General features: G+C 38.3%; 2 protein-coding genes across 4 annotated transcripts; both read left to right on the forward strand.

The window, feature by feature from the left end:
- The first annotated feature begins 1009 nt into the window (after positions 1 to 1009).
- LOC143039443 (HAUS augmin-like complex subunit 1) lies at positions 1010 to 24847 on the forward strand. Of its 2 annotated transcripts, none has more exons than XM_076209490.1 (10): positions 1010 to 1099; positions 6750 to 6799; positions 7555 to 7729; positions 9235 to 9335; positions 11754 to 11828; positions 14535 to 14626; positions 19208 to 19331; positions 21464 to 21553; positions 21994 to 22145; positions 24341 to 24847. In XM_076209490.1, exons 2-9 carry the CDS (start codon positions 6779 to 6781, stop codon positions 22126 to 22128), a joined length of 813 nt encoding a protein of 270 aa, XP_076065605.1. In that variant the 5' UTR covers positions 1010 to 1099; positions 6750 to 6778; the 3' UTR covers positions 22129 to 22145; positions 24341 to 24847. The 2 variants fall into 2 exon arrangements, with proteins under 2 accessions (XP_076065605.1, XP_076065607.1); XM_076209492.1 differs by having other exon boundaries at positions 1083 to 1104.
- On the forward strand, positions 1137 to 5559 carry LOC143039444 (GTP-binding nuclear protein Ran-like). 2 transcript variants are annotated; one of them, XM_076209494.1, is made up of 2 exons: positions 1137 to 1254; positions 4323 to 5559. In XM_076209494.1, exons 1-2 carry the CDS (start codon positions 1227 to 1229, stop codon positions 5009 to 5011), a joined length of 717 nt encoding a protein of 238 aa, XP_076065609.1. In that variant the 5' UTR covers positions 1137 to 1226; the 3' UTR covers positions 5012 to 5559. The 2 variants fall into 2 exon arrangements, with proteins under 2 accessions (XP_076065609.1, XP_076065608.1); XM_076209493.1 differs by having other exon boundaries at positions 1166 to 1269.
- Positions 24848 to 27112: the final 2265 nt, after the last annotated feature.

Genomic DNA, 27112 nt, shown 5'->3' on the forward strand with positions numbered 1-27112 from the left:
TCTAATCTAGGCCTTATCAATGTAACCAATATTTTTTTTATCATGTCTTCGTCCAAGTATGTAAATGCCACTTTTATTGATCTTAGCAAGTTGTAAGTCTCCCCGACAATTTTGTTAATCTGTATATTATAGGCCAAGTCGTTCGTGATAATTACACCCAAATCTTTTTCGGATCCTACTTTCTTTACTTCCTTGGTTCCAATTGTATATTTTCCTGATATTCTGTTTTTGCTTTTTCCAAACTCCATTATGCTACACTTCTTAGTATTAAAGTCCACTTCCCATTTCCGACTCCAGTTCCATACCCTATTTAGGTCTTCTTGCAGTGCTTCACAGTCCTCATCAGTTTCTACTTTCTTTTAACAGTTTGGCGTCATCAGCAAAGAAGCTCATGTAGCAGTTCACGTCCTCGTCCATGTCATTCATATAGATAGCAAACATTATTGGTGCCAGTACAGATCCTTGCGGTACTTCAGTGATCACCTCTTTCCAATCTGAATATTTTTCTCTGAGCACTACTCTCATCTTTCTACCAGTCAGAAAGTCCTCCATCCATTTTAGTAGGTTTCCTTGTATTCCTCCTATGTGTTCCAGTTTGTTTTAGTAATTTTCTGTGTGGTACTTTGTCAAAGGCTTTTTGCAAGTCTAGGAATGCACAATCAGCCTATCCATTTCTTTCTTGCACTATGACTATTAGTCTTGAGTAAAAGCATATTAAGTTTGTGGTGCATGATCTTCCTTGTCTGAACCCGAATGGTCTTGGGTGTATGTATGTATGTATGTATGTATATATATATATATATATATATATATATATATATATATATATATATATATATATATATATATATATATATATATATATATATATACACCAGCTCACGATGAAAAATACAAATGTCGTGTGATAGGTCTCCACTATTTTTTATATATCACCCTTTATTCTTTTTTATTTATTATTTTTCTAATGAATCAATGTTGATGGTGAATTGATATATGTATGTATATATGTCGACATTTTAAGTTGGGAATCGAATCGCTTGTGCCGTCACAACATTGTCAAGTCGCGGGAGATCTTCAAAATATTCGCACACAGAAGGTAAGGTAATTTGTTGACATTTTACTCTTGAGTCTATCTTTGACATTAACAAATCACATTTGTACATATTAATTTTGATGGACGAAAGCGATTTGCCAAAACTTCGAAAGTGTTAATTAAGGATTATATGAGTGATAGGCTGAAATTAAGAAATGGTAGTACAGTAAATGGTATTACGAATAGGCTAAAACACTTTTAACTTTACAAATGAAATGAGATGCAAACAGCAACAGACTTATTGTTCATTATGGGTGTGCTTACGATTTGTAGATAGTGTAAACAGTGGAAACGGTTAAGAACAAAGTACTTAAAGTTAAATTATGTATGAGATCAATGCTGTTTTTTTTTTTTTTTTTGTCTTTTATTTGAACTTGCAGCATGAACAGGTAGTTTGTTCCAAACATTTACAATGCTATTAAAGAAAAAAAAAATTATTCAGTGGTGTTTGATCTCATAGAATATAGACTATTTTGTAACCATTATTTCTGGTTACATTTTTTATGATTTTGTGCTCTTATGATCCTTTTCATGACTTATGATTATGACTTATTGTTGGAGTATAGACAGTTACCGCCCCCTGGGCTTACCTTGGTCTCTTCTTATTGATGCCTTTGTTGCAGTTTCACTATATTTTGATAGTGTTTCACAGTTGATTTTAATTTTTCATAATTTCCAGTACAAGATCAAATTATAAATAATTTTTTTCATGATTGTTCAATTTTGAGTGTCATCTGCAAGCATATTCTGAATAGTCGTTCTCAAATATTTTATCTATATTATTATTGGATTGTGCCTGTGGTTCAGACATTGGATATATATCTGATGCATTTCTTACTTTAGCATTAGCCAAAGGTTTAAATGTGTTTCCCAGATTGACTTGTTGTAAGTGAGAAGGCATATCCTATATGATCCTTGCTATTAATGGTAACCAGGGGAGAAATTAGTTTATTCGTTCATTTATTAGTGTGCAAAAATATACAAAAATGTATATGGAAAGAACACCTTGAACATAAAGAATGAAATACAAAAATATAAAATACATATCATGCAGTGAATCTCCAGAGGTGCACACCTTAGTGATGTATCAATAGAAAATTAGATATTAATTTCGTAAATTATGATGCATCAATGTAATATACATTTTTAGTGGCAGAAATCCATATCAAAAGTTTTTAATTGTGATACACAAGCTGGAATTCAGACGTTAGTGAGTTTTGTTTGTTGTCGAAGACGAACTAATGGAAGTCTGATAAATTGGTCTAGTCTAACATAACCTAACCTAACTTCCTATGGAATATGCATTTAGCATCCCCAGAGGTCATCAGACTAGACTAATTTATTAGACTTTTCTTTGTCTTTGACACTAAACATGACATCTCGAAGCTCACCAACATTTGAGTTGTATCTAATGTATTGCTTTTAGTAGCTGTTTTGATATTGATTTCTGCCACTAAAACGTATGTGACATTGATGTATTTTGATGTATTTTTTATTGATATATTGCTTTGGTGTGCACTTCTGGAGTAATATCCATAATACAAAAGTATAAAATATGTGAACATAGTACAAAATATATAGAAATAATACAAGAGTACATAAAAGCACACATTGTACATACATACATACTTACACCAGTGGCTTTTTCCCCCCCTTACAAGGAAGGTAGCCAAAGTCAAAGGCATAAATCCACTCCCACTCATTTCATCCCCACATACTCCACTCCCATTCACCACCCCTCCCTCCCTCTTTTCTTGGCTCCTTCTGGATGATGGGTCATCCCTGCATCTCGCGCATTGCCCTTAGTCAGAAATGATGTAGGAAGGTACAGCACATTGTACACAGAGCAAAATGTAAAAAAAAGGTATACAAAAGCATTACAAATGAGTCAAAAAGAAGTACAATTGGCTATGCCACAATAAATATTGTAGTTATTATAAGAATTAATATCTCTTGAAAGAACAGTATACTCAGGAAGGATATTCCACAAGCAAACATCTTTGTTGCTAACCCAGTGCACCGTGACATTTGGTTGTGATCTGTTAACAACAATTCATTTCCTTTAAGTCCCTCATTCTTTGTTTATTCAAAGAAAATTTTATTATTCAAGGATTCAGAGCAATGCATTAATATGTACCATACATTTTCATCATGTCCCCACTAAATCTTCTATTTTCTAAAATTATTAATTGTCATTCTGTTGACCTAACCTCATATGAGACATGACTTATGGTTCCACCCTTAGGCTCTTGCCATTCACTTGAAAGCATCAACAAGAGAAAGAACAATTTGCGCAGCTAAATAAAAACATCACAAAACAGACAAAAAAAAAAGAAAATTGGAGAAGCATGCGAGTTCCCTTGGTGGAAGAACAAAAACTATAGAAGTAATAGATTCTTGTCTCCATTTTGTCTCATTGTAACATGAATTACTCGAGATAATATCCTGAAATCCTTTTATTCCTTGAAAAGTGGACTAAAAGCTAGGATTACAAGTTTGTTCATAGCATTATGACTTTGTATTGTTTTTTCTACACAAGAAGGCATAGTCATTAACTTACAACAAGAATATTTTTGTCTTCAATGAAAACAGCTGAATATATATATACTCAATTGCCTGGTTTCCTGGAACAATGGGCATTTTCCATGAATAAACGAAGTTAAAGGACATTAGCCAGAAACGTGTATATAAATGATCACTTATGTATGGGTCAATCAAAATAGGTTTATATATCAAAAAGCTTCTTTCCCCTTATAAGGGAGGTAGCCAAAATAGGCTTAAACCCTTAAATGATGGATGGGTCCCTTAAATGAATGACATTGTTCAACAGTATCCAGGAAAGCTAAGAATGATAACTATCTTGTGCTCATTGAAAATGATGCCCCATATATAGATATTTTGGCTTGGGGATTGTTTATTAAATCTTAAATTAGGAGTGTATTAAGTAATAGATCTGTCATGATGATTATACAAAACTTTGCATACAAGTTCAGGTTTGTCCAAAAATATATTTTGAAAATGCATTGTTCATTGGAGTATGTGTTATGCATGTGATTGTTCATGTATGTTTTGAATGGTGCTCTACTAAAGCTTCCGTAGATTATTCTGAAGAAAAGACATACCAGGAAGATTTTTTTTGATCTTGAAAAAGAGATAAGACATAGAAAAGATAGGTATCATAGTGAATAATTAGATTATATCTTCTTCATTCTTGGTTCTGTTGCAGTTGGAAGTGATTTGAATCACCTTTTGGACTTGTATATCGAAGTACGTGTAGTTGAGGAGATGAACCCAGAAGGAAAAGAACAGGGAAAAGTTTCAGAAGCAGACTCTTCAACCACCAACAAACAGACAAGATTCAAAATTGTTGTAGTCGGTGATGGAGCCACTGGCAAAACAAGTTTCATTGCACGACATGACAGTGAAGACTTTATGAAGGAATATGTTGCCACAATGGGAGTTGAGAAAACAGAAGTTACAGTTGAAAGTACACATGGAGAATTTACGTTAGTGTTTTGGGACACTGCAGGCCAGGAGAAAGTTGGTCCTTTGAGAGATGGATACTATAAAGAGGCTGATGCAGCAATCATTATGTTTGATATGACGTCTCGAACAACATATAAAAATGTCCCTAATTGGCATAGAGATATAACCAAAGTATGTGAAAGCATTCCCATTGTACTGTGTGCTAACAAGACAGATGTCAAGGAGAAAAAACTGAAAAGCAAAAATCTAACGTATGCAGCTAAAAATGGATTAGGTCTCTATGAAATTAGTGTTAAAGATCGTGTTAACTTAGTGGAACCTCTTAATTTCCTCTTGCAGAGGTTAGTTTTAGAACCAGAGCTAAAGATACACAAGTCACTTGATACTAGTTTTCTAACCACTATTGATAAGATGGGTATTCAGTGTTAATGACTTGCTAGGTGGTCATAATATGTAAAGATACTTAAAAACTAAAATGAAGTCTTGTGCAGATGCCCCTCATAATTGCTGTTTTTTAAATTGTGGCTTATGACCATTCACAGTTGAACATTGAAAAAGTAATAATGAAACATTTATTGTTATACTGACAAGAGGGAGGGAGGAGGGTGAATGGGAGTGGAGTATGTGGGGATGGAATGGGTGGGAGTGGATTTTATGCCTTTGTTTTTTGGCTACCTCCTTTGTAAAGGGGAAAGAGCCTTTGGTATATGTATGTATACTGATAATAATGAATATGTATACAAGTTTAAAATTGGTGTATGTAATACAGGTAACTTCCCTAATGTGATAGTATTGAATTAACTACAGCACATTATACAATAAAAGTGTTGGAGTTTGAACTATCCCTGGGATGGGAGGAGAGGGAGTAAAGGGTTATAAAATGCTTGTATGATTTCATATCTAACATAACATGGTTGACTCAAAATAACCATGATTAGGTAGATATCTGTAAATTGTTTGAATAAATTTGGCATACACATGCTATTTATCTATATATCAATAGTTTTCTTCCCCCTTATAAAGGAAGGAGCCAGCCAAGGCATGTGCCTATGTCTGCCTATCCCACACCCACCTGTCAATAATTTCCCGATACAGTACAACAAAAAGAAGATGAAGAGAACATTGTGACTCAGAATACCAGAGAGAGACTAGCTGTGTGCTTCTTCCATTATTTTAAAACTACATTTATATGCCAATGTTGTTGGCATGCACATGCAGTTTTAGAATAATGGCAGAAGCATACCGCCATTCTTTCCATGGTACTTTTGAGTCAAAAAGTTCTCTTAATATTGTTTTTTGTATTGTAACTTCTTGTAGGATAATTTTACCAAGACTAGGATGCCTAGTCCCATCACTGTCTCACTTTGTTGCCTTTTGTGATTCATATGGAAAACACGGTGGTAGTGCATAGATAGTTTTTAAAAGTAAATGTTGATGAAAGGAGGAATAGAAGTCAAATGATCAGCATTCTTTTTTGTGTTAAGATTAGTTGTTTATCATCAAAGAATGGGACATGATTGTGGTCTGTATGTATGTCACCAAAGTGCTCAGTGTTGGCTGCATAACTGATGCTGTCAGTGCCTAATACAGAGTAAAGAAAGATAATATCTTAACAGTTTGATATACCATAATTTTTTTTAATGATTTTATTGCTTGTGATCAGTTCTATATCTAGGTGGCTTTGGTTGTTATTCCAAATGGTGGTTGGCACTTGTAAGAGTATTTTGTAGGTTTTAGTATCATTGAGTTCTACGTGGTGAACAAATTTGCTGTATAATGGAAAAAATAGTCTGGTGGCATCCAGAATTAAAGGGTAAATGCCACTTGACACATGAGTTGAGATATATTCAACTCCTTCACCACTAAGAGGATATCGTGCCACTAAGTTCCATGATTTCCTAGCAGCAGTCAGATTAAGAGGATAAGTATCACTCAGTATGGAAAGTGTTGAAATTAGTGTTATGATTTCAGTAAAAACGTAGTACTCCCTGAAAATGAATAATTTTTTTTTTTTATAGCCTGCATGCATATTTGTTCATTGAAACCACTCCTTAGTAGTTAGATTGAGACAGTCGTTACAATTTAGCTTAAGACTGTCATAGGTGTATTCTGTTAGGCATTTCATTGTATTATTGATAGTTTATTATTATTTTTTTTCTTATTCCAGTCTGGAGCAGTTGCTGTAATTTCTTTGCAATGGATCTCAAGTACAGTGAAGTAAGTATGAACTTGTGTAATAGGTTTCTATTTGTCTCATTATATAGAATGGAATATCATTAAGGTTAGAGAAAGGAGAGATATGTACGTCCATTTTGATTTATTGAATGAAGGAGAAAAGATATTGAGATGAGGGTTAACCACTTCGGTATGATGACGTCTACATAGGTGTCATGAGATGTGAGTGGGTTCACGAGGATGCCAGCATCAGCGTCTTGATTTTATATATATTTTTTTTGTAGTTGTACACGAGTTACCCCCGGATTCTGTGAACTGGTTTGATCATATTTTCTGTGTTTATTATTACTCAGAGTAAAAGAGAATGAGTAATACAGCAGTGATTTTATATTTTACAATGCAACTAGTGTGATGCATTGTACATATGGCATCCAATGCTGCATAGAGAATTTGACTTGTACTGAAGTGGTTAATAAGGTTCACACGAAGTTATGAATTGTCACATGGTCACTATGGAAGTGTGTTATTGGAAGATATCAATGATTAGATAGTTTTGATTTTGATAGACAAAATATTGACCTGATAAAGAAAACAAGTTATGAAAATTATTTTGGGCATGAACAGGTAGAGTTTCCTGAAGCATTTGCAAGCTACAGGAACATGTCTTAGAATTGAGTTGATTTCTTTTGAAACTGTCAGTGCAAATAATCTTACAGATGTGTAAGAAAAATGCAGTTTACATGTTTTAGTTTAAAGTATACTTTATTTTACTTTCTAAAAATCAATGTTTCAAACAGGTTGTGACTTGGTTGAAAGGCATATATGGTAATGAAAAGGTTCCACCATTTGAGAAAACGGCACAGAGTATAAACCTACTTCATCAGCTTATGATTACTGCCAAGGAAGCTGAAGAAAATAGTAAGGTGCTCATAGAAGACTATTCCAGGAAGACGGAAGAATACTCTGCCCAAGGTACGGTACTACCTCTCATTAACGGACTAAAAGGGGGGTAACGGTGTCTGTTGATGTGAATTATCCATTGATTTGGATTTGTTTTTGGGTGGCATAGTGATTGCACGCATTAAACAACAGCACCAAAAACACCGCAAACACAGCTAATTAATGTCCGGTAATGAGAGGTCTCACTGTAGTATGCAATTAATACTTTTTATTGCAGGGTGTATTTACCTAAATGTAAAATGCAAGAACAGCTGAGGAGCTTCACTTTCTTGTGGTGGCACCAAATTTACAGACAGAGGATGGACTAGAACAAATATCACCAACCAGGCTTTGAATTAAAAAGCTCACCACACAGAGGATACAATATACCTCATTCTACAGTGCCCTACACTGACAATCCCCAGACAACAACACAATATATCTTTTCTGAGCGACTTGTGGACCCACCTGGAGGTCATTGCCAGTTACCTTAAGGTTGTTGGTCTTCTGCGAGAGAGACCTAGGGTAATGGATTGATTGATTGAATGTTGTACATGATAGGTGGAACTGGAGTACCATATTTTGTGTATAATGGACATATTAGTGTATGGACCTGGGTTGGTTTCTGTGCCACCGGCTGATAGGAGGAGTGGGAGGGCAGGTGCTGGGATCCTGACCTCATTGTATGAAAAACAGGAATTACAGAAAGCAGAGATAGTTGGAGTTGAGTGGGAGGATGAATGGACTGAGGTTCTAGCCCTTTAGGGCTGCACGTCCTCATGGAGGTGGGATGTTTATGTAATGGTTCTGGAGATCAGTGAGGTGGTGTGGTTGTTTGAAGTTCAGTGGTATTGTGATGTATCTTCTTCCATCTTTTGTCCCCTATTCAGGTCTTGCAGTGCATCAATGGGTAGGACCAGCATGGCATTATCTTATTGTTATTATTACCACAGTATTCATTTATTATTTGATAGTTGTCTTTCAAAACCTGAGTGTATCATCAGCAACACATAAAGTACCAGTTGTATTTCAGGGGGAAGGAGTGATGGGTACCTGCATGAGTAAGTGGTGGTGCTGCAAGATGAATGGCAGATAATGATCTCACGGCTGCCAATTTCTAACACCCCTCAACATCCCCTCAGTCCGATCTGGAGGTGCAACCATGAGGGGCTGACACTCAATCCATGCTAGGCCCAAGATAATCCGCATTAACTGTTTTCCCTCCATGAGAGCAGGTAACTGGTGATGGCTCCCATCCTACTAATTTCAGAGCCAGTAACATAGAAACAATCTCTCACTAATACAACAATGACAACAGTCCATTGTTTCTACCCAGAGATCTATGGGTGGTTCCAAGGACCATTGCCAAACATTGTGGGGCTGGAAACTTCCAGTCATCAAAAGAAGAAACAAACATGATTATTATGTTTTCAGGAACAGTGTGTTAATGTTCAGATTTTTTTCCAACAGGATTTATTTAGTCTTATGGTAATGAATATCACATTTTATGGAAAATTGAAGGGGTTGTATTTTTTCAGCACAACAGATGGACCAGTGGCACAATAAAGTTGGAATTACAAAAGATGAACTCTCCAAAAGAGGGAAGGATATTTTGGAAGCTTATGCACAAACTTCTGAGGTAAACAGAAATACTGTACATTAGCAGATGTACCTGGGGGTTGCTGATTAAGTGAAGTGGCCTTGCTGTGGATGTACTGTGTCTTGCTACATTGCTTCTGACCCAGGGCAGTTGGCAGGAGACAGGATGACCCATCATCCATGAGTAGCTAAGATGAGAGGGAGGAAAGGGTGGTGGAGGGGAGTGGAATGGGTGGGAGTAGGTAAGTACCTTTGCCTTGGCTACCTCTCTTATAATGGGAAAAAAAGCTCTTGGTGTATCGATAGATGAATATTGTAAGGGATTAATGATGGGAAATTGGTTCCCATTTTTAAAACACGTCATCCATGCAGTCCTGAGGGACTGGTGCTCAGTCTTTGAACTGGACTGAAGGTCTTTAACAGCTTCAATTGTATTTCTTCCACTTTTCACATATGGAAAGCTGAAAACTAGTGACTGATCCCTTTCTCCCATTGCTTTCAGTTGGTGAGATGGAAATGACTGTATCCTTGTATTATATATTTTATTCAAGTCTTCATCATGAGATGCATGACTACTTTCACAATTAGGGAGCAAGTTCCAGTATTGAAAGAGCCTTACAGCTTAAGCATCATCTGATTAAGTGCTTGCTAAGCATCAGCTGATGTAATACTGAGTGATGAAGGTGAATCAAGTTGAATGCTGATGATGATATGGTTTAATGTCACACACTCCCCCCTATTGGGAGGCTAGGATGGTGCCCCTCACAGAGGGCTGTGTAGCGTGGAATTTAATGAGCCATGTCCTTGGTTCAACTTTGCCGGTGGCAGGATTCGAACCACCCTCACCTCGACCTTCGCTGTAACGACGTCCTAACCCGCTACTTTCTATATAATGTAACCATTGAAACCAATGGGATTTACATGTCCACCACACCAAGATTTCAGTCCTCGTTAACCCTCCTAACAGGTAGTCCTACAGGGATACGCAATCCCACACCAATGCAATACAGACAAAAGTCCAAAGTTTTCTCCAATAGAGTTCTGTGGGAGGGTCTGATGTTTGTGGGAATGCAAGTTTTCATACATGCATATACCAAGGGCTTTTCCCCTTACAAAGGAGGTAGCCAAAGTCAAAAGGCATAATTCCACTCCCTCCCATTTCATCCCCACTTACCCAGGTTTTCAGTCGACAATAATCAGAGGAGGGTATGAAGTAGCCAGTGGCAGAGTTCAGGAGGGAAAAAGCTAAAAGTGCATGTAGCCAAAAGGAAGGTGAGTCAGATGTACAAGGAGAGAAGATGGTGGTGAATTGAATTCAAGTTTTAAAGGAGAGAGGCAAGGAAGTGAAGGTTTCTTAAGTATTTAGGGTAATAGGTAGCAAGGAATGGAGGATTTGGATGAGTAAGGGAAGCAACTAAATGTCTTTGAACAATGGAAAGTGTCATGAGAACTTGTTATTTAAGGATGAATGCAAAGAAAAGACTGTACAACTTGGAAGTTAATAGTTGGGAAAGAAAAGCCTAAATGTATTTACCTACTTGTTTATCTGTCTATATACCAAGAGCTTTTTCCACATTATAAAGGAGATAGCCAAGTCAAAGCCAATCACATACTCTCACCCATTCCACTCCCATCCACCACCCTTTCCCCCCTTCTCATCTTAGCTCTTCTGGGTCAGAATGATGATTGCAGGAGAATGAAGGATGAATGCAAAGAAAAGACTGTACAATGTGGAAGGAACATCCTAAATGTATTTACCTAATTGTGATACACAGGAAAGGAGGAACACTTTTTGGATCCCATCTCCTACTCTCCAATTTATCATACCTAGCCTCAAATTCATGTACAGTTCCAACTTAATCTATATCCTTGATTTCTAATTATCATATTTAGATTTGAATTCAAGTATTGTTTGAGCTTGGGCTATATCTCCTAAGCCATTCCAAGCATTCAAGCATCGAAGTGGAAAATGTGTGAATGATATTTTGATGCAGCCTAATGGGATTGTTCCCCGTCTTCTATTTTTCTACATGAGGGGACATAGAGGGGTGGTGGTCACTGATTAAGTGAAGCAGCCTTGCTGTGGATGTGCTGTGTCTTGTTGCAATGCTTCTGACCCAAGGCAGTGGGTAGGATACAGGGATGACCCATCATCCATGAGGAGCTAAGATGAGAGGGAGGAAAGGGTGGTGGATGGGAGCAGGTATATGCCTTTTGAGTTTGGCTACCTACCTGGTAAGGGGGAAAAAGCCCTAAGTACATAGATGATAGGCATGGAAAGCTGTATTTTCATACTTTTTATGATCTTGGTGTCATCTGCAAATAAGTTATAGCTAGCTATTCCATTCAATTCACTGATGTCAAGAACATTACTGGTGCTAGCACTAAGTTGTGTTGCACCTCACTTGTCACTCTTCTCAAAGCTTATAACTTGTGATATAAATTGTTTTGTTTTCAGATACTGAATGTGCAGAAACCAGCATTCTGTGATGTCCTCCTTGCCTTCAGTAAAATGGAAATGGAGCATTTAGAGGTAGGAAAAGAAAATTTCCTTTCATTCTTTCCATCTTTCTTCCTTTTTGGATGTATTCTTATAACTTGAGAAGCCTCAGTAACTTTCATAAACTTAACCAAGTCCAAACTAGAAAAAATCCATGGAAATATCACAAGATCCCATCTTGTGTGCTTACCTAGTTGTAGGGTATGGAGTTGGAGCAATGCTCATTGGGTCCCATCTCTTTTCCTCCATATGTCAAACCTTGCCTTGAATTCTTTTATAGTATTGACTTGGGTTATATTTTCATCTAACTTATTCCACAAATCTACACTTCTTTGTGGAAGGCTATACATCCTGACATCATTATAACATATATATATATATATTTAAACACACATACATATTCCCCTGTGGTGGGGAGAGAGAATACTGCCACCAAGTCTTCCCACTTGAATCGTAAGAGGTGACTAAAACGGGATGGGAATTAGGACTAGGCATCCTTCTCGCTGTAGCCCCACAGGGGACATTCCTATGAAATGTAAAGGCATAAGAGGGTCTAGGAGTTTTCCAACCAGTACCCTAAGGTTTGGGTCTTTTAATGTGCATGGATGTGGTACAGATGAGAGTAAAAAGGAAGAGATGGGCAGTATGTTTGTGAGAAGAAACTGAAATGAAATGGAGGGGCGAGTGTGAGTTTGGGAGTGTAGTTGGGAGGTTCTCAGGAGTGAAGAGAGGATGAGGGAGAGAATGGGTGGCTATACTAGTAAGTGAAAAGATAGGTAAGCATGTAGTGGAGTGGAAGGAGGTTTCTTCAAGGTTAATGTGGATGAAGTTGAAACTGGGAAGGGAGATGTTGGTTTTGTAAGTGCGTATGGGCCTGGTAGTGAGAAGAGTGTAGAGGAAAGGGAGGCATTTTTGATGTATATAAATGGGTGTATAGAGGGATTAGGGAGAAATGTCAATGTAGTTGTATTGGGTGACCTTAATACTAGGGTAGGAAATGAACTAATAGACGGGGTGATTGGGAAGTGTGGAGTTCCAGAAAAAAATCATAGTGGAGAGTTGATGGTGGAAATGTGTCTAGAAAGAGAGTTGATTATAGCAAATACAGTGTTTAGGAAGAAAGTCAAGCGTAAGTATGCATGGGAGGGGTGGTGGATGGAAGGGTGGTAGATTGAGCGTTAATGGATTATATAGTGGTAACCAGGAGTATAGTAGGAAGAGTCGGGGATGTACATGTTCTAAAGGGAGAGAGTGGGGGAATATCAGATCAGAGTGGAGAAAGAGGAAAAGGGCAGAAGGTAGGGAGTTACTTAGAGTGAACTGCTTGTACTCCTTTTCCTTTTCATTCTCATTTAAGCTGTTCACTCTAAGCACCTCCCTACCATTTGTCTTTTTCCTCTTTCTCCATCTGTTCTCCACTCTCAAGTTACCTTCCACCAGAAAATGATCCGATATCTCCCCACTCTCTCCCCTTAGAACATGTACATCCTTAGCTTTTCCTATTCTACTCCTATTTATCACTACATATATATAAATATATATATATATATGTATATATATAGCAGGTTTATAATGTAGGACTTTCCTTCTTAATCCAGATTGATTGTTTATTGATATCCCTTTGATTATAAACCAGAAACTATAGTGGAAGAGAAATCCTCTTCAATGTTTACTTTCACTCTCACAGTTTCCTCACTTAAATGCATTACCTTTTTCATGCCTGATTGGGAATACATGGGCAACCATAGTGTTGTATGTGGTAGGCTGTAATATACCAGTGTTGCTGAGTAAATGCTGAATTAGTGGTCAAGAGCAGTACCACTGCACAATGTGTGTGTGTGTGTGTGAACTGCAGAATCATTTAGTTCTTAGAACCCATGGAATCTATTCTGAAATTGGTACATACATACACCAAAGGCTTTTTTCCCCTTACAAGGAAGGTAGCCAAAAAGAAAAATGCATAAAAACCATTCCCACCCATTCCATCCCCATCACACTCCACTCCCCTCCTGGTACATGTGTAAAAATATGGAGTTTGTATCTGTTTTGGAAGCTCGCTGGCTGAGCGGGTTAGGGCGTCATTACTTGGGGCGAAGGTCGAGGTGAGGGCGGTTCGAATCCTGCCACCAGCGTAGTTGAGCCAAGGGCATGGTTCATTAAATTCCACGCTACAAAGCCCTCTATGAGGGGCACCATCCTAGCCTCCCGATAGGGGGGGGGGGGGAGTGTGTGACGTTGAACCATATCATCATATCATGTATCTGTTTTGTAAGTGGTATTTTCTTAAAGTTCTCTATGTTCATTAAAATCATGCTATGAAGTCCTCTGTAAGGGGCACCATCCTAGCCTCCTGATTGGCGAAAGTTTGTGACGGTAAACCATATCATCACTCTAGTTTTGGGTGGGAATGTCATATCATGTATCTGTTTTGTAAGTGGTATTTTCTTAAAGTTCTCTATGTTCATTAAAATCATGCTATGAAGTCCTCTGTAAGGGGCACCATCCTAGCCTCCTGATTGGCGAAAGTTTGTGACGGTAAACCATATCATCACTCTAGTTTTGGGTGGGAATGGGTGTGTGCCTTTGACTTGTATACCTCCCTTGTAAGGTGGGAAGAAGTCCTTGGTACATAGATACACTCTAGTTTTGTAGTTGTGTAATTAGTTCGTTACTCACAGTCAAGGTGTAAGTAGCTCATACATTTGTTAATATTCTTATTTTTCTTTTTCCTTTTCCAAGGCATGTTCTGAGCACCAACAGGAAGTTGAGCGTACAGCTACATTGCAACATCTAAATCAACAATTGGCTCTAAAACTCAATAAAGTGACGAGGTAAAGAAATAATTATTTTCTCTTGATAATGTTTATATGTACTCCATTTTTGTCTTGAACGCGAGAAAAATGAGGGTGGTACTAAGAGACAAAAACTCAAACTGGGAAGAAATGATAAGTGGAGTCCCACAAGGTTCTGCATTAGCTCCAATAATGTTTTCCATATATATAAATGACATGGATGAAGGTGTAGAATGTTGTATGAACTTCTTTGCAGATGACGTAAAGCTACTAAAGAAAGTAAGTACAGAAAAAGACTGTGAATCACTACAGAGAGACCTGAATAAAATTTGGGAATGGAGCTAAAAGTGGGAAGTGAACTTCAACATAAAAAATGTAGTATAATGGAGTTTGGAAAAAGTAAAAATAGAATATCAGTGCAATATAAAATTGGTACAAAAGAAGTAACAAAGACATGTCTCCAGACAAACATATTAACAAAATAGTCGGAGAAACCTTCAATTTACTAAGATTGATGAAGGTGGCCTTTGACTACTTGGATGAGGTTATAGTAAAGAAAATATTAGTAACACTTATAAGAACAAGATTGTAGTACGCTGCAACGCTATGGACAACCAGCATAAAAAAAGAATATAAAGAAATTAGAAAGAATCCAAAGATGGCACCAACACGTTCTAAATTGACATACAAAGATTGTCTAAACTGGAACTACCAACCCTGGAACATGAACTTGAACACTTTCTTAAACAACACAACATACACATTGCAATTATACAAGAAACAAAACTAAGACACTCACACAAAACACCATCATTTCATAATTACACCACCATCAGACAAGACTGGACCGACGGCAATGGCGGTGGACTCATCACCCTGATCCATCACTCCATCTGTTTTGTGGACACAAGTGCCACAACCAAAATTCTCCTCCCTACCACAGATAACACAACAGAAATCCAATCCATTCGAATCCGCACAGGCAACAAATCAACACTGACAATAGTTAACATGTACATTTCCCCACAATCATCCCCCACAGTTCCAAACACCTTCAGGCCTCAATTTAGCCAACTAGCCTCAATCCCCAACCTGATCATGGGTGGTGACTTCAACGCCAAGTCGTCTGCCTGGTATGTCGACAACTCTGACACAGACAGAGGGCTTGATATACAGACTCAGTTTGACACATTGACTATCATGAACAACACACATAATCATACACATATCCCACACCAAGCCCTGTACACTCCCTCCTCTCCTGATATCACCTTCTGCTCCCCCTGCCTAACCCCAACAACATCATGGAGAGTGGTCGGAACCCTTGGTTCTGACCACCTTCCAATCATCATCACCACCAAAACAAGATGCACCCCAGTTGGCCACAGACACACATACACCAATTACAAGAGAGCTAACTGGGAAGCTTTTACTAAAGAGACAGAACAACATTTTGAAACACTTAACAGTACACCAATCACAAACATAAACAATGCTGTGCACACTTTTAATACAATCATACAAAACGCAGACAAGAGATACATCCCTAGAGGCAACAGAAAATCACACAACCCCAACTTCACACCAGAAATCCAAGACCTCATCAGACAACGTGACACACTTAAACACGATACCCCCACACCTATCCCTCAAAACATAGCAGACCAAATAAAAACACTAAACACTGTGATTGCTAATAAAATACACGAACAAAAAACACAAAATTGGCAAAACTTTATCAATGCAGTTGATCACAAAACAAACACCAGCAAATTGTACAAAACACTCAACAGCATTACACTATCCAACAGTAACACTACACGCTCTCACGCAGCAATAATCACAACAACAGATAATCTACCCTCAAACAGACAACAAGCAAACACACTCATATGTCATTTTGCACAGACAAGCCATCTCACTTCTCACCCTGACGACTGACGCACCATTCGACGTAAGAAAGACTTCCCCACAGACTCAGACTATACACCCTTCATAGACAGTCAGACAAAACTCATAATACATAATCTCAAGCACTCATCTGCCTGTGGCCCAGATAACATAAGCAACATCCACCTAAAACACATCGGACCACAAGGTATACACGCACTCACAAACATTGCAAACTACAGCTATTCACACAACACTATACCTGACATCTGGAAGCATGGTAAAATAATCACCATTCCAAAACTGAACAAAGACCCAACAATCCCAACATCGCACCGCCCAATCACACTTCTCTGCACCCCCTCTAAAGTCATTGAACACCTAATACTTAAACTTGTCACACCACATATTCCCCTTGCTGACTCACAACATGGTTTTAGGCCACTACACTCCACAAACACTCTTCTGATAAACCTCACACAAAGAATTTTAGATGGCATCATTTCAGATAGGCCCCACTAAAGAACACTTCTCATAACATTAGACATTAGTAAAGCTTTTGATGCTATCCCCCGCCACAACCTAACAAATAAAATATATAACACAGACACGCACAATAACACCAAAAGATGGCTGGCCAATTATCTGGCAGGTAGGAATGCTTGCGTGTCATATAATGGCCAATCATCGCACATCAGAAACATTAAGAACGGAGTACCACAGGGCTCAGTTCTATCCCCCACACTATTTAATCTATACATGCATGACTTACCCACACCAGACACCTCAGAAATACAAATCCCTTCTTACGCAGACGACATAACAATCACATGCACACATCGTAACACAGACAAAGCTGCAGAAATAATCCAGCCATAACTTGATACACTCAACACATGGTTCATCACAAACAGACTCAAAATAGCTCCAACAAAATCTACAGCAACACTTCTCACCAACTGGACAATAGAACACAAATACATACCTCATCTCTACATCAACAACACTAATACCACACACAAACACACCGAAAATTCTTGGTGTAACATACAATACATCCATGTCTTTCAAACAACACTTCACAAACATAAAAAACAAATGCACACCTAGACTTAATGCACTTAAGTCAATCACAGGAACAACATTTGGACAAAACAAAGAAACTATTATAACAATATACAAACAATGCATACGCTCAGTGTTGAATTATGTGAGTCCTGCATGGACTCCTAATCTCAGTGAGACACACCACAACACCCTTCAAATCATACAAAACAAAGCCCTAAAAACAATTACAGGCTGCACAAATACAACACCCACAGACCATTTACACCATGAAACAAAAGTCCTTCAAGTCAAGGACCACCTCGACATGAGAGGCACACAAACACTTGCCGCAGCCACCACAAACACATCACACCCGCTACACTACATAGCAGAACACACACACACACCAAGAAACATTAAAACAACACCCAAAGACCTTTATTACGCACAAATACTCTCTTCTCTTCCTCCACAACCACCAAATACCAGCCTCCGGAAACATATTCATAATCATATCACACACCACTCCATTAACACACTGAAAGACAACACAGTGCTGCATACCAGACCCCCTGATATCCACCCTTCTGAATCCTCTCTCCCACGAAAGGACAGAGTCCACTTGGCCAGACTGCGGTGTGGCCACCACCCAGCACTTCTAAGCTACCAGAAGAGGCTGGATGACCGCATTGTGAACAGCTGCCCAGGATGTAACACTTCACCCCATACCATACAACACATAATGGAAGACTGCATTATACATAATCATGCACGCAAACAACACAACATACACTCTATAAAGGATTTGTGGGAAAACCCAGTTTCAGCAGTAGCATCCCTTGGGGAGACGGGACTGCTCGGACAGACAGTCTAGGGAACGACAACAACAACAACAACAACCCTGGAACAAAGAAGAGAAAGAGGAGATCCACTGGCCATTTACAGAATTATGAAAGGCATGGAAGACCTTGACAGAGAAGATCTGTTAAAGTGGGATAAAAGAAAAACAAGAGGATATGAAAAGAACAAACTATACAAGAATTTAAGAACAAACTAGATGCTGAAAGATACAAAGATGGGTGACTACAAGCATAGCTCCCTTCCTGTCTAATACAACTAGGTAAATACACACACACACACACACACACACACACACACACACACACACACATTTGAAAAAGAATAGTTTTCCACTCAGAGTGATAGATGTCTGGAAGAAATTGGATGAAAAAATAGTGTGCAGAAACCATACAAGAATTTAAGAACAAACTAGATGCTGAGAGATAAAGACGGGTCACTACGAGCATAGCTTCCTTCCCACATAACACAACTAGGTAAATACACACACACAGCCAAGGTATGCACCCATCGACCACCCATTTATTTTCCCATTTTCTTATTTCCTTGTGGATGAAGAGTCATCCTTGTCCCTCACCCACTACCTGGGTCAATGCAGTAAGACACAGCACCTGATAGCTGAAATTGGTTTAATCCCACTGCTTTATTATAGTGACCCTCCTGTCTTGTCCATTTGCAAGTAGTCAGAGAATACAAGGAGAAATCCCTTTGGGCTTCATCCATTTATCATCCATTCACAATCCCTCTCCACTCACACCTATCTCTTACCCTCTCCACCCACAACAGTATTTTATGACTGAAAAGGTGAATTCATATATCTTACAGTGTAAAAAAGCAAGCAGAGGATAGTGCTGAAGCGGAGAAGAAAGAAATACGACAGAAAAAGCAACAGTCCAAATTCCTTAATGAAAAATGTAAAAATTATGAAATGGATATTGGTAAACTGCAGGTTTGTTATCTGAGTTTTAGCATGGTCTTTATCTAGTGACAATAGTTATGATTTATTCTTGTGTAAGCAATATGTAACTTGTTCATTTTATTATTCATAATTTTATCTTGTTTATTTTCATTTTAAATGGAATGGGGATAGGACTAGTCATCCTACTCTCTATAGCCCCAAAGGGGACATTCCTTTAAAAAAAAAAAAAAAAAAAAAAAAAAATCCATAAGAGGGTGTGGGTGTATGTATGTATTTTTATTTTCTATTCTTTGTTTTTTCTTATATTTTATTTCGTTATTTATTTTTATTTCATTAGTATAGGTATTATATATTGTCTTATGGTAGGGGTTACAAGCTTTTCATTATCCCATCCATCCATTTCATCTTCAGTTGTCGCCTCAAGATCACTCCATCCACCTCAGTCTTCCACACCTTTTTTTGTTCATCTTTTTTTTTTCACCCATTCTTTCCATGTGTCCAAACCATCCCAATAATCTTTCATCAACCCTATCTCCCAACTCCTTTTCCACCCCATTCTTCTACATGAAAAGTATGTACAGGTAGTCCTCGATTTATACGGTAGATGCATTCCAGAAGGGACCGTATAAAGCAAAAATCGTATAAAGTAAGGAGTGCATACTCAACCCCTTAGACTTTGAATACCCAATCCCCCAGTACCCCTTTGAAGGATGTGTTCGAAATAAAATAATCTCTCACTGCATACGTTTTGCATTAAACATATTAATGGTTGTATATGGATGATGTTGTGAGTGCAGGGGGGGGAATGGGGAGGGGGGTGTGGGGTGGGGTAGTATGTGTGATGAGGAATAGACATTTGGGAATGGATGCGAAGAGGAGACTGTATGAAGGAGTGATTGTGCCAACAGCACTGTATGGGGCAGAAACGTGGAACATAAGAGAAGAAGAGAGAAGGAGTTTGATTGTGTTTGAGATGAGGTGTCTGAGAAGTATGGTGGGGGTTACTAGGCTGGATAGAGTGAGAAATGAGGTGAGGAGGAGAACAGGGGTGAAAAAGGATTTGGGAGATAGGGTTGATGAAAGAATATTAGGATGGTTTGGACACATGGAAAGAATGAGTGAAGAAAGACTAGTAAAAGAGGTATGGAAGGCAGATGTGGAGGGAGTGAACATGAGGGGACGTCCTAGGATGAGGTGGATGGATGGGGTGAAGGGGGCTTTGGGGAAGAGGGGAATGTCTGTTGAGGAAGGAAGGGAGAGGACGGAAGACAGAGGTGAGTGGAGAATGGTTGTATATGGATGATGTTGTGATTGCATGAGGAGGAATGGGCAGGGGGTGGGGTAGTATGTGTGAGTAAATTTTGACGCAGCCCGAAGGGATTTCTCCCCGTCCTCTCCTTATATGCAAGGGGGGACGGAGAGGGGGGGGTCGCCGATTAAATGAAGCGGCCTTGCTGTGGATGTGCTGTGTCTTGCAACACTGCTTCTGACCCAGGGCGGTGGGCAGGGTGCAGGGATGACCCGTCATCCAGGAGGTGCTCAGATGAGAGGGAGGGTGGGAGGGGTGTGGAGTGTATGTGGGAATGAAATGGGTGGGAGTGTTTTAATGCCTTTCCCTTTTTGGCTACCTCCCTTGTAAGGGGGAAAAAGCCTTGGTATATGTATGTATGTATGTAATGCTTTTATTAAAAGACTGTACTTACAACTACATAAAAATGACAATGACTATGGGAAACCGTTTATTTCAGAGGAATTGTACAATGTGATGAATAACCCCTATTTTTGGACACCGTATAACTCTGAATTCGTATAAACTCGTATAAATCGAGGACTGCCTGTACATACATATCCCAAGGGCTTTTTTCCCCCAGCAAAGGGAGGTAGCCAAAGTGAAAAGGCATAATTCCATTCCCACCTATTTCATCCCCACCCAATCCACTTCAATTCACCCCCACCCAATCCACTCCCACCCAATCCACTCCCATTCACCCCACCCTCCCTCTTTTCTTGGCTCCTCCTGGATGATGTATACAAAAAGGATGTAAGTGAAAGTATATATATGTATGATATATATGATTATGTAAGTGAAAATATATATAATTTGTTGTTGCTTGAGCCATACTGTACTAAAGCCAGGTATTTACAAAATTGGAAATTTTTAGGGAAAACTTGACCATGTAAACCTCAAACCAGAGATAATGCAGTTGTCAGTGGTTGCTCAAAAGGAGAAATTGGATTGCTTGAAAAAGCAGGTCAGTAAATCTTATGCTATTTATAACTTCCATTTGTAAAGTTAGTATATGCATTTTTTGATCAACTTTTTGTGAAAAAGGGGAAGTAACTTTAGATATGATTTTATTAGTTGTTAGATTTATAACTTCCATTTGTAACGAACTTGTACCATAGGGTTAATTTGTGGGTCTTGGGTTGTATTTCCTAGAATAGACATAATCAACAAGTAGACATCACTTCAAAAACTGATACATTGGTGAAACTTGAATTCCTCTGCATAACCCAAATCCTTAGTATTTACCTAGTTGTATTATACGGGAAGGGGAGCTATGCTCGTGGTGACCTGTTTTTGTATTTCGCAAGATCAAGTTTGTTCTTAAATTGGTGAGCATCACCATTTGTATTCATAGCTGTGAGTTCAGGTTTATACCAGTGAATGTCGTTCTAATGCACATTTCAGATTGAGGATTTGGAGAAAAAACAGGCCACATTGATTCTTCCTCCTGACGTGACACAAGCCCAGATTTTGGTGGAAGGAGCACGGCAACAACATGCAAATCTCATGAGGCAGATTAGTGCAGTCTCAGACTACTAACAAAGATGAGAGGACAGGTCCTGTTTAATAGTTCAATAATGTCTTAATAAGTATATATACCACCACTAATTTGTACACATTTTCATAGCCACCTACACAACTCATGGTGCAGTTGGTGGAGTTCCTGGGTGCCACTACAGAGGTCTGGGTTCGAATCCTGCCCGGGGCTGAAATTATTTCAGTATCGCTATGCTGCCGGTTGTTACTCCAACTCTTGTGTGTGGGGAGTTGGGGGTGTGGGTGGGTGTAAGGTCACAGCATTACCCATAGATTGGTCATATATGGGCTCTGAGCTCTCTTCCAGGAGGGAAATAACTGTCGATCACGAAGCTATAGCAAACCAGCTAAAATACTACACTACACATTCTTAGTTTCTTTCATATTTTGGCATTAAGTACTTTTTAAAGTTAACTGTGTAAGCAAGGAACTACAAGGTAAAACAAAAGACAATAATGAAGGCATGGAGTCATTTGAAAAAAGAATTATATATATATATATATAAATATATATGTATATATATAAATATATATGTATATATATATATATAAATATATATATATATACATATACCAAGGCTTTTTCCCCCTTACAAGGGAGGTAGCCAAAAAGGAAAAGGCATAAAATCATTCCTACCCGTTCCATCCCTGAATACACTCCACACCCCTCCACCCTCCCTCTCATCTTAGCACCTCCTGGATGATGGGTCATCCCTGCACCTTGTCCACTGCCCTGGGTCAGAAGCAGTGTTGCAAGACACAGCACATCCACAGCAAGGCTGCTTCATTAAATCAGCGACCCCCCCTCCCTGTCCCCCCATGCATAAAGGAGAAGACGGATGGAAATCCCTTTGGGCATCGCCCCGCCCATTCCACCTCATGCATCATAACATCATCCATATACAACCATTCTCCATTCACCCCTGTCTTCTGTCCTCTCCCGTCCTTCCTCAACAGACATTCCCCTCTTCCCCAAAGCCCCCTTCACCCCATCTCTCCACCTCATCCTAGGACGTCCCTTCATGTTCACTCCCTCCACATCCGCCTTCCATACCTCTTTTACTAGTCTCTCTTCACTCATTCTTTCCATGTGTCCAAACCATCCTAATACAGATGCTCCTCTACTTACGTTCATTCGTTTTACGTTTTTTCGATTTTACGTTTGAACTGACTGTAATTTTTTTTTTTTTTTTTTTTTTTTGTAAATTTTTGAGTTTAGCGCACTCTCTGTAGTACGAGACGTTCAAACGATACTTACGCATGATGCTGCGTCCATTGTTTACATGGCACAAACGACATACTGAACGTGCCTTGCCTCCACCTCCTCCTCCTCCATCTTACTTTATGTTGCTTGAATTTAATTTATTTGAAATTAATGTTATTATTTTACAATGTTATGTTTATAATTAATGTTTTAGGGGTGTTTTATAAGATATGGTAATAGAATTTATGGATGTATAGTACAGTATGAACGGTCATACATTACTGGAACGTACAGTAACAACTTGCGTTCATTTTCACGTTACGTTTGGCCGTTCGGAACGTAACTAAAACGTAAGTTGAGGAGCGTCTGTACTCTTTCATCAACCCTATCTCCCAACCCCCTTTCCACCCCTATTCTCCTCCTCATCTCCTCATTTCTCACTATCCAGCCTAGTAACCCCCATCATACTTCTCAGACACCTCATCTCAAACACAATCAAACTCCTTCTCTCTTCCTCTCTTATGTTTCATGTTTCTGCCCCATACAGTGCTGTTGGCACAATCACTCCTTCATATAGTCTCCTCTTAGCATCCATTCGCAAATGTCTATTCCTCATTACACTTTTTAATCCACCAAGGCATTTACTCGCTTCTCTCAATCTACATTCTACCTCCACCTTCACTCCACCTTTTCCTGCCATATATATATATTTATATATTATCATGAGAAAGAATTGATAGGAACGGCCATTTTAATGGTGTCCTAATAGGCACAAACGAATTGAAGCTGTTGAATTACCAGTGGAGGTTAGATAAATTCAAGAAGAAAACTATGTAGAAGTAAGAGTATGTTTTCATAGAAGGCAAAAGATCAACATATAGATGATCCAAAAGAAGCATACAGAGTTCAGAGTTACAGCTTAGTGCTAGACAAAACTATTCAGTCTTTACAGTTTAGATTTAAGCAGCCAAAAATCCATGTGAAATGACTTGGAATTTTATATAAATTTCAGGGCTTACAAAAAGTGGAAACAAGGAAACGCCATGCAGACCTTGAACCAGCTTTAGCGGACAACATACTAAAACACAGCACTGATGGAGTGGTAGTTACTGAAACAATCAAAGAAATGGACAGCTATCTGTTGGTCGATGAACTTGAAGCTCTGAAAACTTTTCTTACCTTCATTGTTGTTAAGCCTCAAGTTCTGAATACTTGATAGTAAACAATCAATTTATAGCATTTAATAAAGTTTTTATTACTTTGAAGATATACTTAGCAATGCCACTAGCAATCGCATTGAGTGAAAGTTTTTCAAAACTAAAAGTATAAAACACACTTACGATCAGCAATTTCACAAGAGACTAAACAATTTGGCGATGCTATAAAAAATGACATTACTAACATCAATGACTTTGTAAGATTTTGGAAAAAAAAAAAGCAGAAAAGGTTTTCTTCTTAAAGACCTGTGGATAATCATTATCTGTAATTGTCTTAAGTTGCATTAAAGAACTAAAGCTTTTATATTGTCTTTCATTACTGTATCAAGCATCTAATGGTTTTTGGCCAAGAAAGGCATACTACATGAAAATAAAACATCAACTTCAAACTTTTGTAGAGTAGAGGCCCTGCTATCAATTTTCTAATTGGGCCTACCATAAGCACCTGCCCTGGCAGCACATTACTAGTTAGCTGCATGCTAAGGGGACAGAGAGGGGGGTCGGCGAGTTAATGAAACGGCCTTGCTATAGATGTGCTGTGTCTTGGGACACTGCCTCTGACCCAGGGCAGTGGACAAGATGCAGGGAGGACCTATCATCCAGGAGGTGCCAAGATAAGAGGGAGGGTAGAGGGGAGTGGAATGTATTAGGGATGAAATGGGTGGGGATGGTATTTATGCCTTTTTCTTTTTGGATACCTCCCTTGTAAGGGGGAAAAAGCCTTTGGTATATGTATGTATGTATGCATGCTAAGGTCATGAAGTCCACATTTGGGGTAGTACTACATAGATACATCTACAAAAAGTCAGAAAAATTAAATTTTTAAGGTGGAACAGGTGCACTGAGAACTCTGTAATACTAATGATAGTTCTTCTCTTACTCATTCCTTTATCTAAGTTTACCATTAGAAAGTTTATTTTTATATGATGTTATTCTAACCAACTTTTTCTTAAGCAAAGATGAACATATACTTGTAGAGCCACATGCTCAAGAAACTTGATGTCGGATACATTATGGTTATTGTTGGCTTTTCCAGTGGCTTCTCCACACTGTTACATACACCTTGTGCCACACAAGGTTTGCTGGCAATATGTTTATATTTGGCCTTACCCATGTCTTGCGCCTCTCCTCACCGAGGCACATGAGGAAACTATTCTGTTCACCTGGGGCATCAACTAAAGGTTTCTCAGAGGGTGCCAGGCAAACTATTTCATTTTGTACTCAACTTCAAGTCATTCGAACTTCACTTTTGCTCGAATTTGTGCTCCTTCACCGCTGTGAACTGTTGGGCACTATGCTCTCCTATGCAGGTTGGTTTATCTAACACAATTTTGACACAAGACCCGTGATTGACCCCGTAGTTTCTATTATATTTTTGCTTGATATGTAACCATTAACGATACAATATGGATAGATGGTAGATATTATTTAAGTGATCAAAAAATGATAACAGTGGGCGGCAATATGACTCCCGCCCCAGGTGGCATTTCAGCACACTACCCCACTGGACAGAATTTAATTAATTTTTTTTTGTCTCATTTTATTTAGTTAACAAATTATAATACTGTACATATAGCCGTTGTTTTTCAATGACTTAACAAATATATTTCCAATAAGCATGGTGAAATAAATTGCATATAACAATACAATATAAAACTGTAGTACATAAACATTGAAACCAATGAAACTTATCAAACAAAAATCGATATAGACTGTTTTAGGTATCAATTGATATCTTCGGTATTGAACCCTTGTCAATAATGTGGGACTGCTGAACCACAATTAAGTAAAAACATACAGGCTATACAATCATGTTTTTTAGATGATGGACTGTGAGAAGAGTAGGAGATAAAGACTGAATTATTACAAGACCTAAATAGTATATATACATGGAGTCATACATGGAAAATGAACTTTCACAAAAAGTAAAGAAAAAGAAAAAAGAGCAAAGTATTGGAGATGGGTAAGAATTCAAAATGATCATCAGTTAGTGGGAAATGATTCACATACAAAAGCAAATGATGAGGAAGATCTAGGAGTGTTGGTGATTTACCTCGTCACTTGGCAGACATTAATAAAATGATGTGAAACATAAGAGGCATTTAATGAATTTAAAAGTAACTTCATGATGAGATGACAAGAGATCATAGAATACTTGATATAACCTATATTGAAATATGCCGCTATTGTGTGCTCTCCTCATAAAGTCTATAGAATTAACAAGATTATAAGAATTGAGCAACAGCTAAATTGGTCTAAGCTTTGTAGATGAAATGAATAAAGAATTATTCAAAGAACTTAACCTGCCATCAGTGAAAGAGGAAAAAAAAAAGGGACTTTAGTGTTCAGGTCATTAAAGAGGGTAGATAAAATGGATAAAATTGATCTTTTGGCCTAGAACGAAAGGCAAGAGGTAATGGGAAATTGAAAAAAAGGGGCATTGAAAGGATCTCATAAGAATTTTTGTTTAAATGTTAATGCATCAACTAGAATAACTTAGAGGCTTAAATGACCCAGTATGCTCCAATTTTCACAGGAATTGATTGTAAGGTATTTTATTGAAGACC

The sequence above is a fragment of the Oratosquilla oratoria genome, chromosome 26 (genome assembly GCF_046742065.1).
Source record: "Oratosquilla oratoria isolate Oo_2021 chromosome 26, ASM4674206v1, whole genome shotgun sequence".
Lineage (NCBI taxonomy): Eukaryota > Metazoa > Arthropoda > Malacostraca > Stomatopoda > Squillidae > Oratosquilla > Oratosquilla oratoria.

What these genes read in the sequence shown, in the direction of transcription:
- LOC143039444 (XM_076209493.1), top strand. Translation starts at nt 1,227, where the DNA reads ATGAGTGATAGGCTGAAATTAAGAAATGGTAGTACAGTAAATG. An exon ending in AAATGGTAGTACAGTAAATG is followed by an intron (nt 1,270 to 4,322) that starts GTATTACGAATA and finishes GTTCTGTTGCAG; the next exon opens with TTGGAAGTGATTTGAATCAC.
- LOC143039443 (XM_076209490.1), top strand. Translation starts at nt 6,779, where the DNA reads ATGGATCTCAAGTACAGTGAA. An exon ending in GGAAGAATACTCTGCCCAAG is followed by an intron (nt 7,730 to 9,234) that starts GTACGGTACTAC and finishes GTATTTTTTCAG; the next exon opens with CACAACAGATGGACCAGTGG. An exon ending in CTTATGCACAAACTTCTGAG is followed by an intron (nt 9,336 to 11,753) that starts GTAAACAGAAAT and finishes TTTTGTTTTCAG; the next exon opens with ATACTGAATGTGCAGAAACC.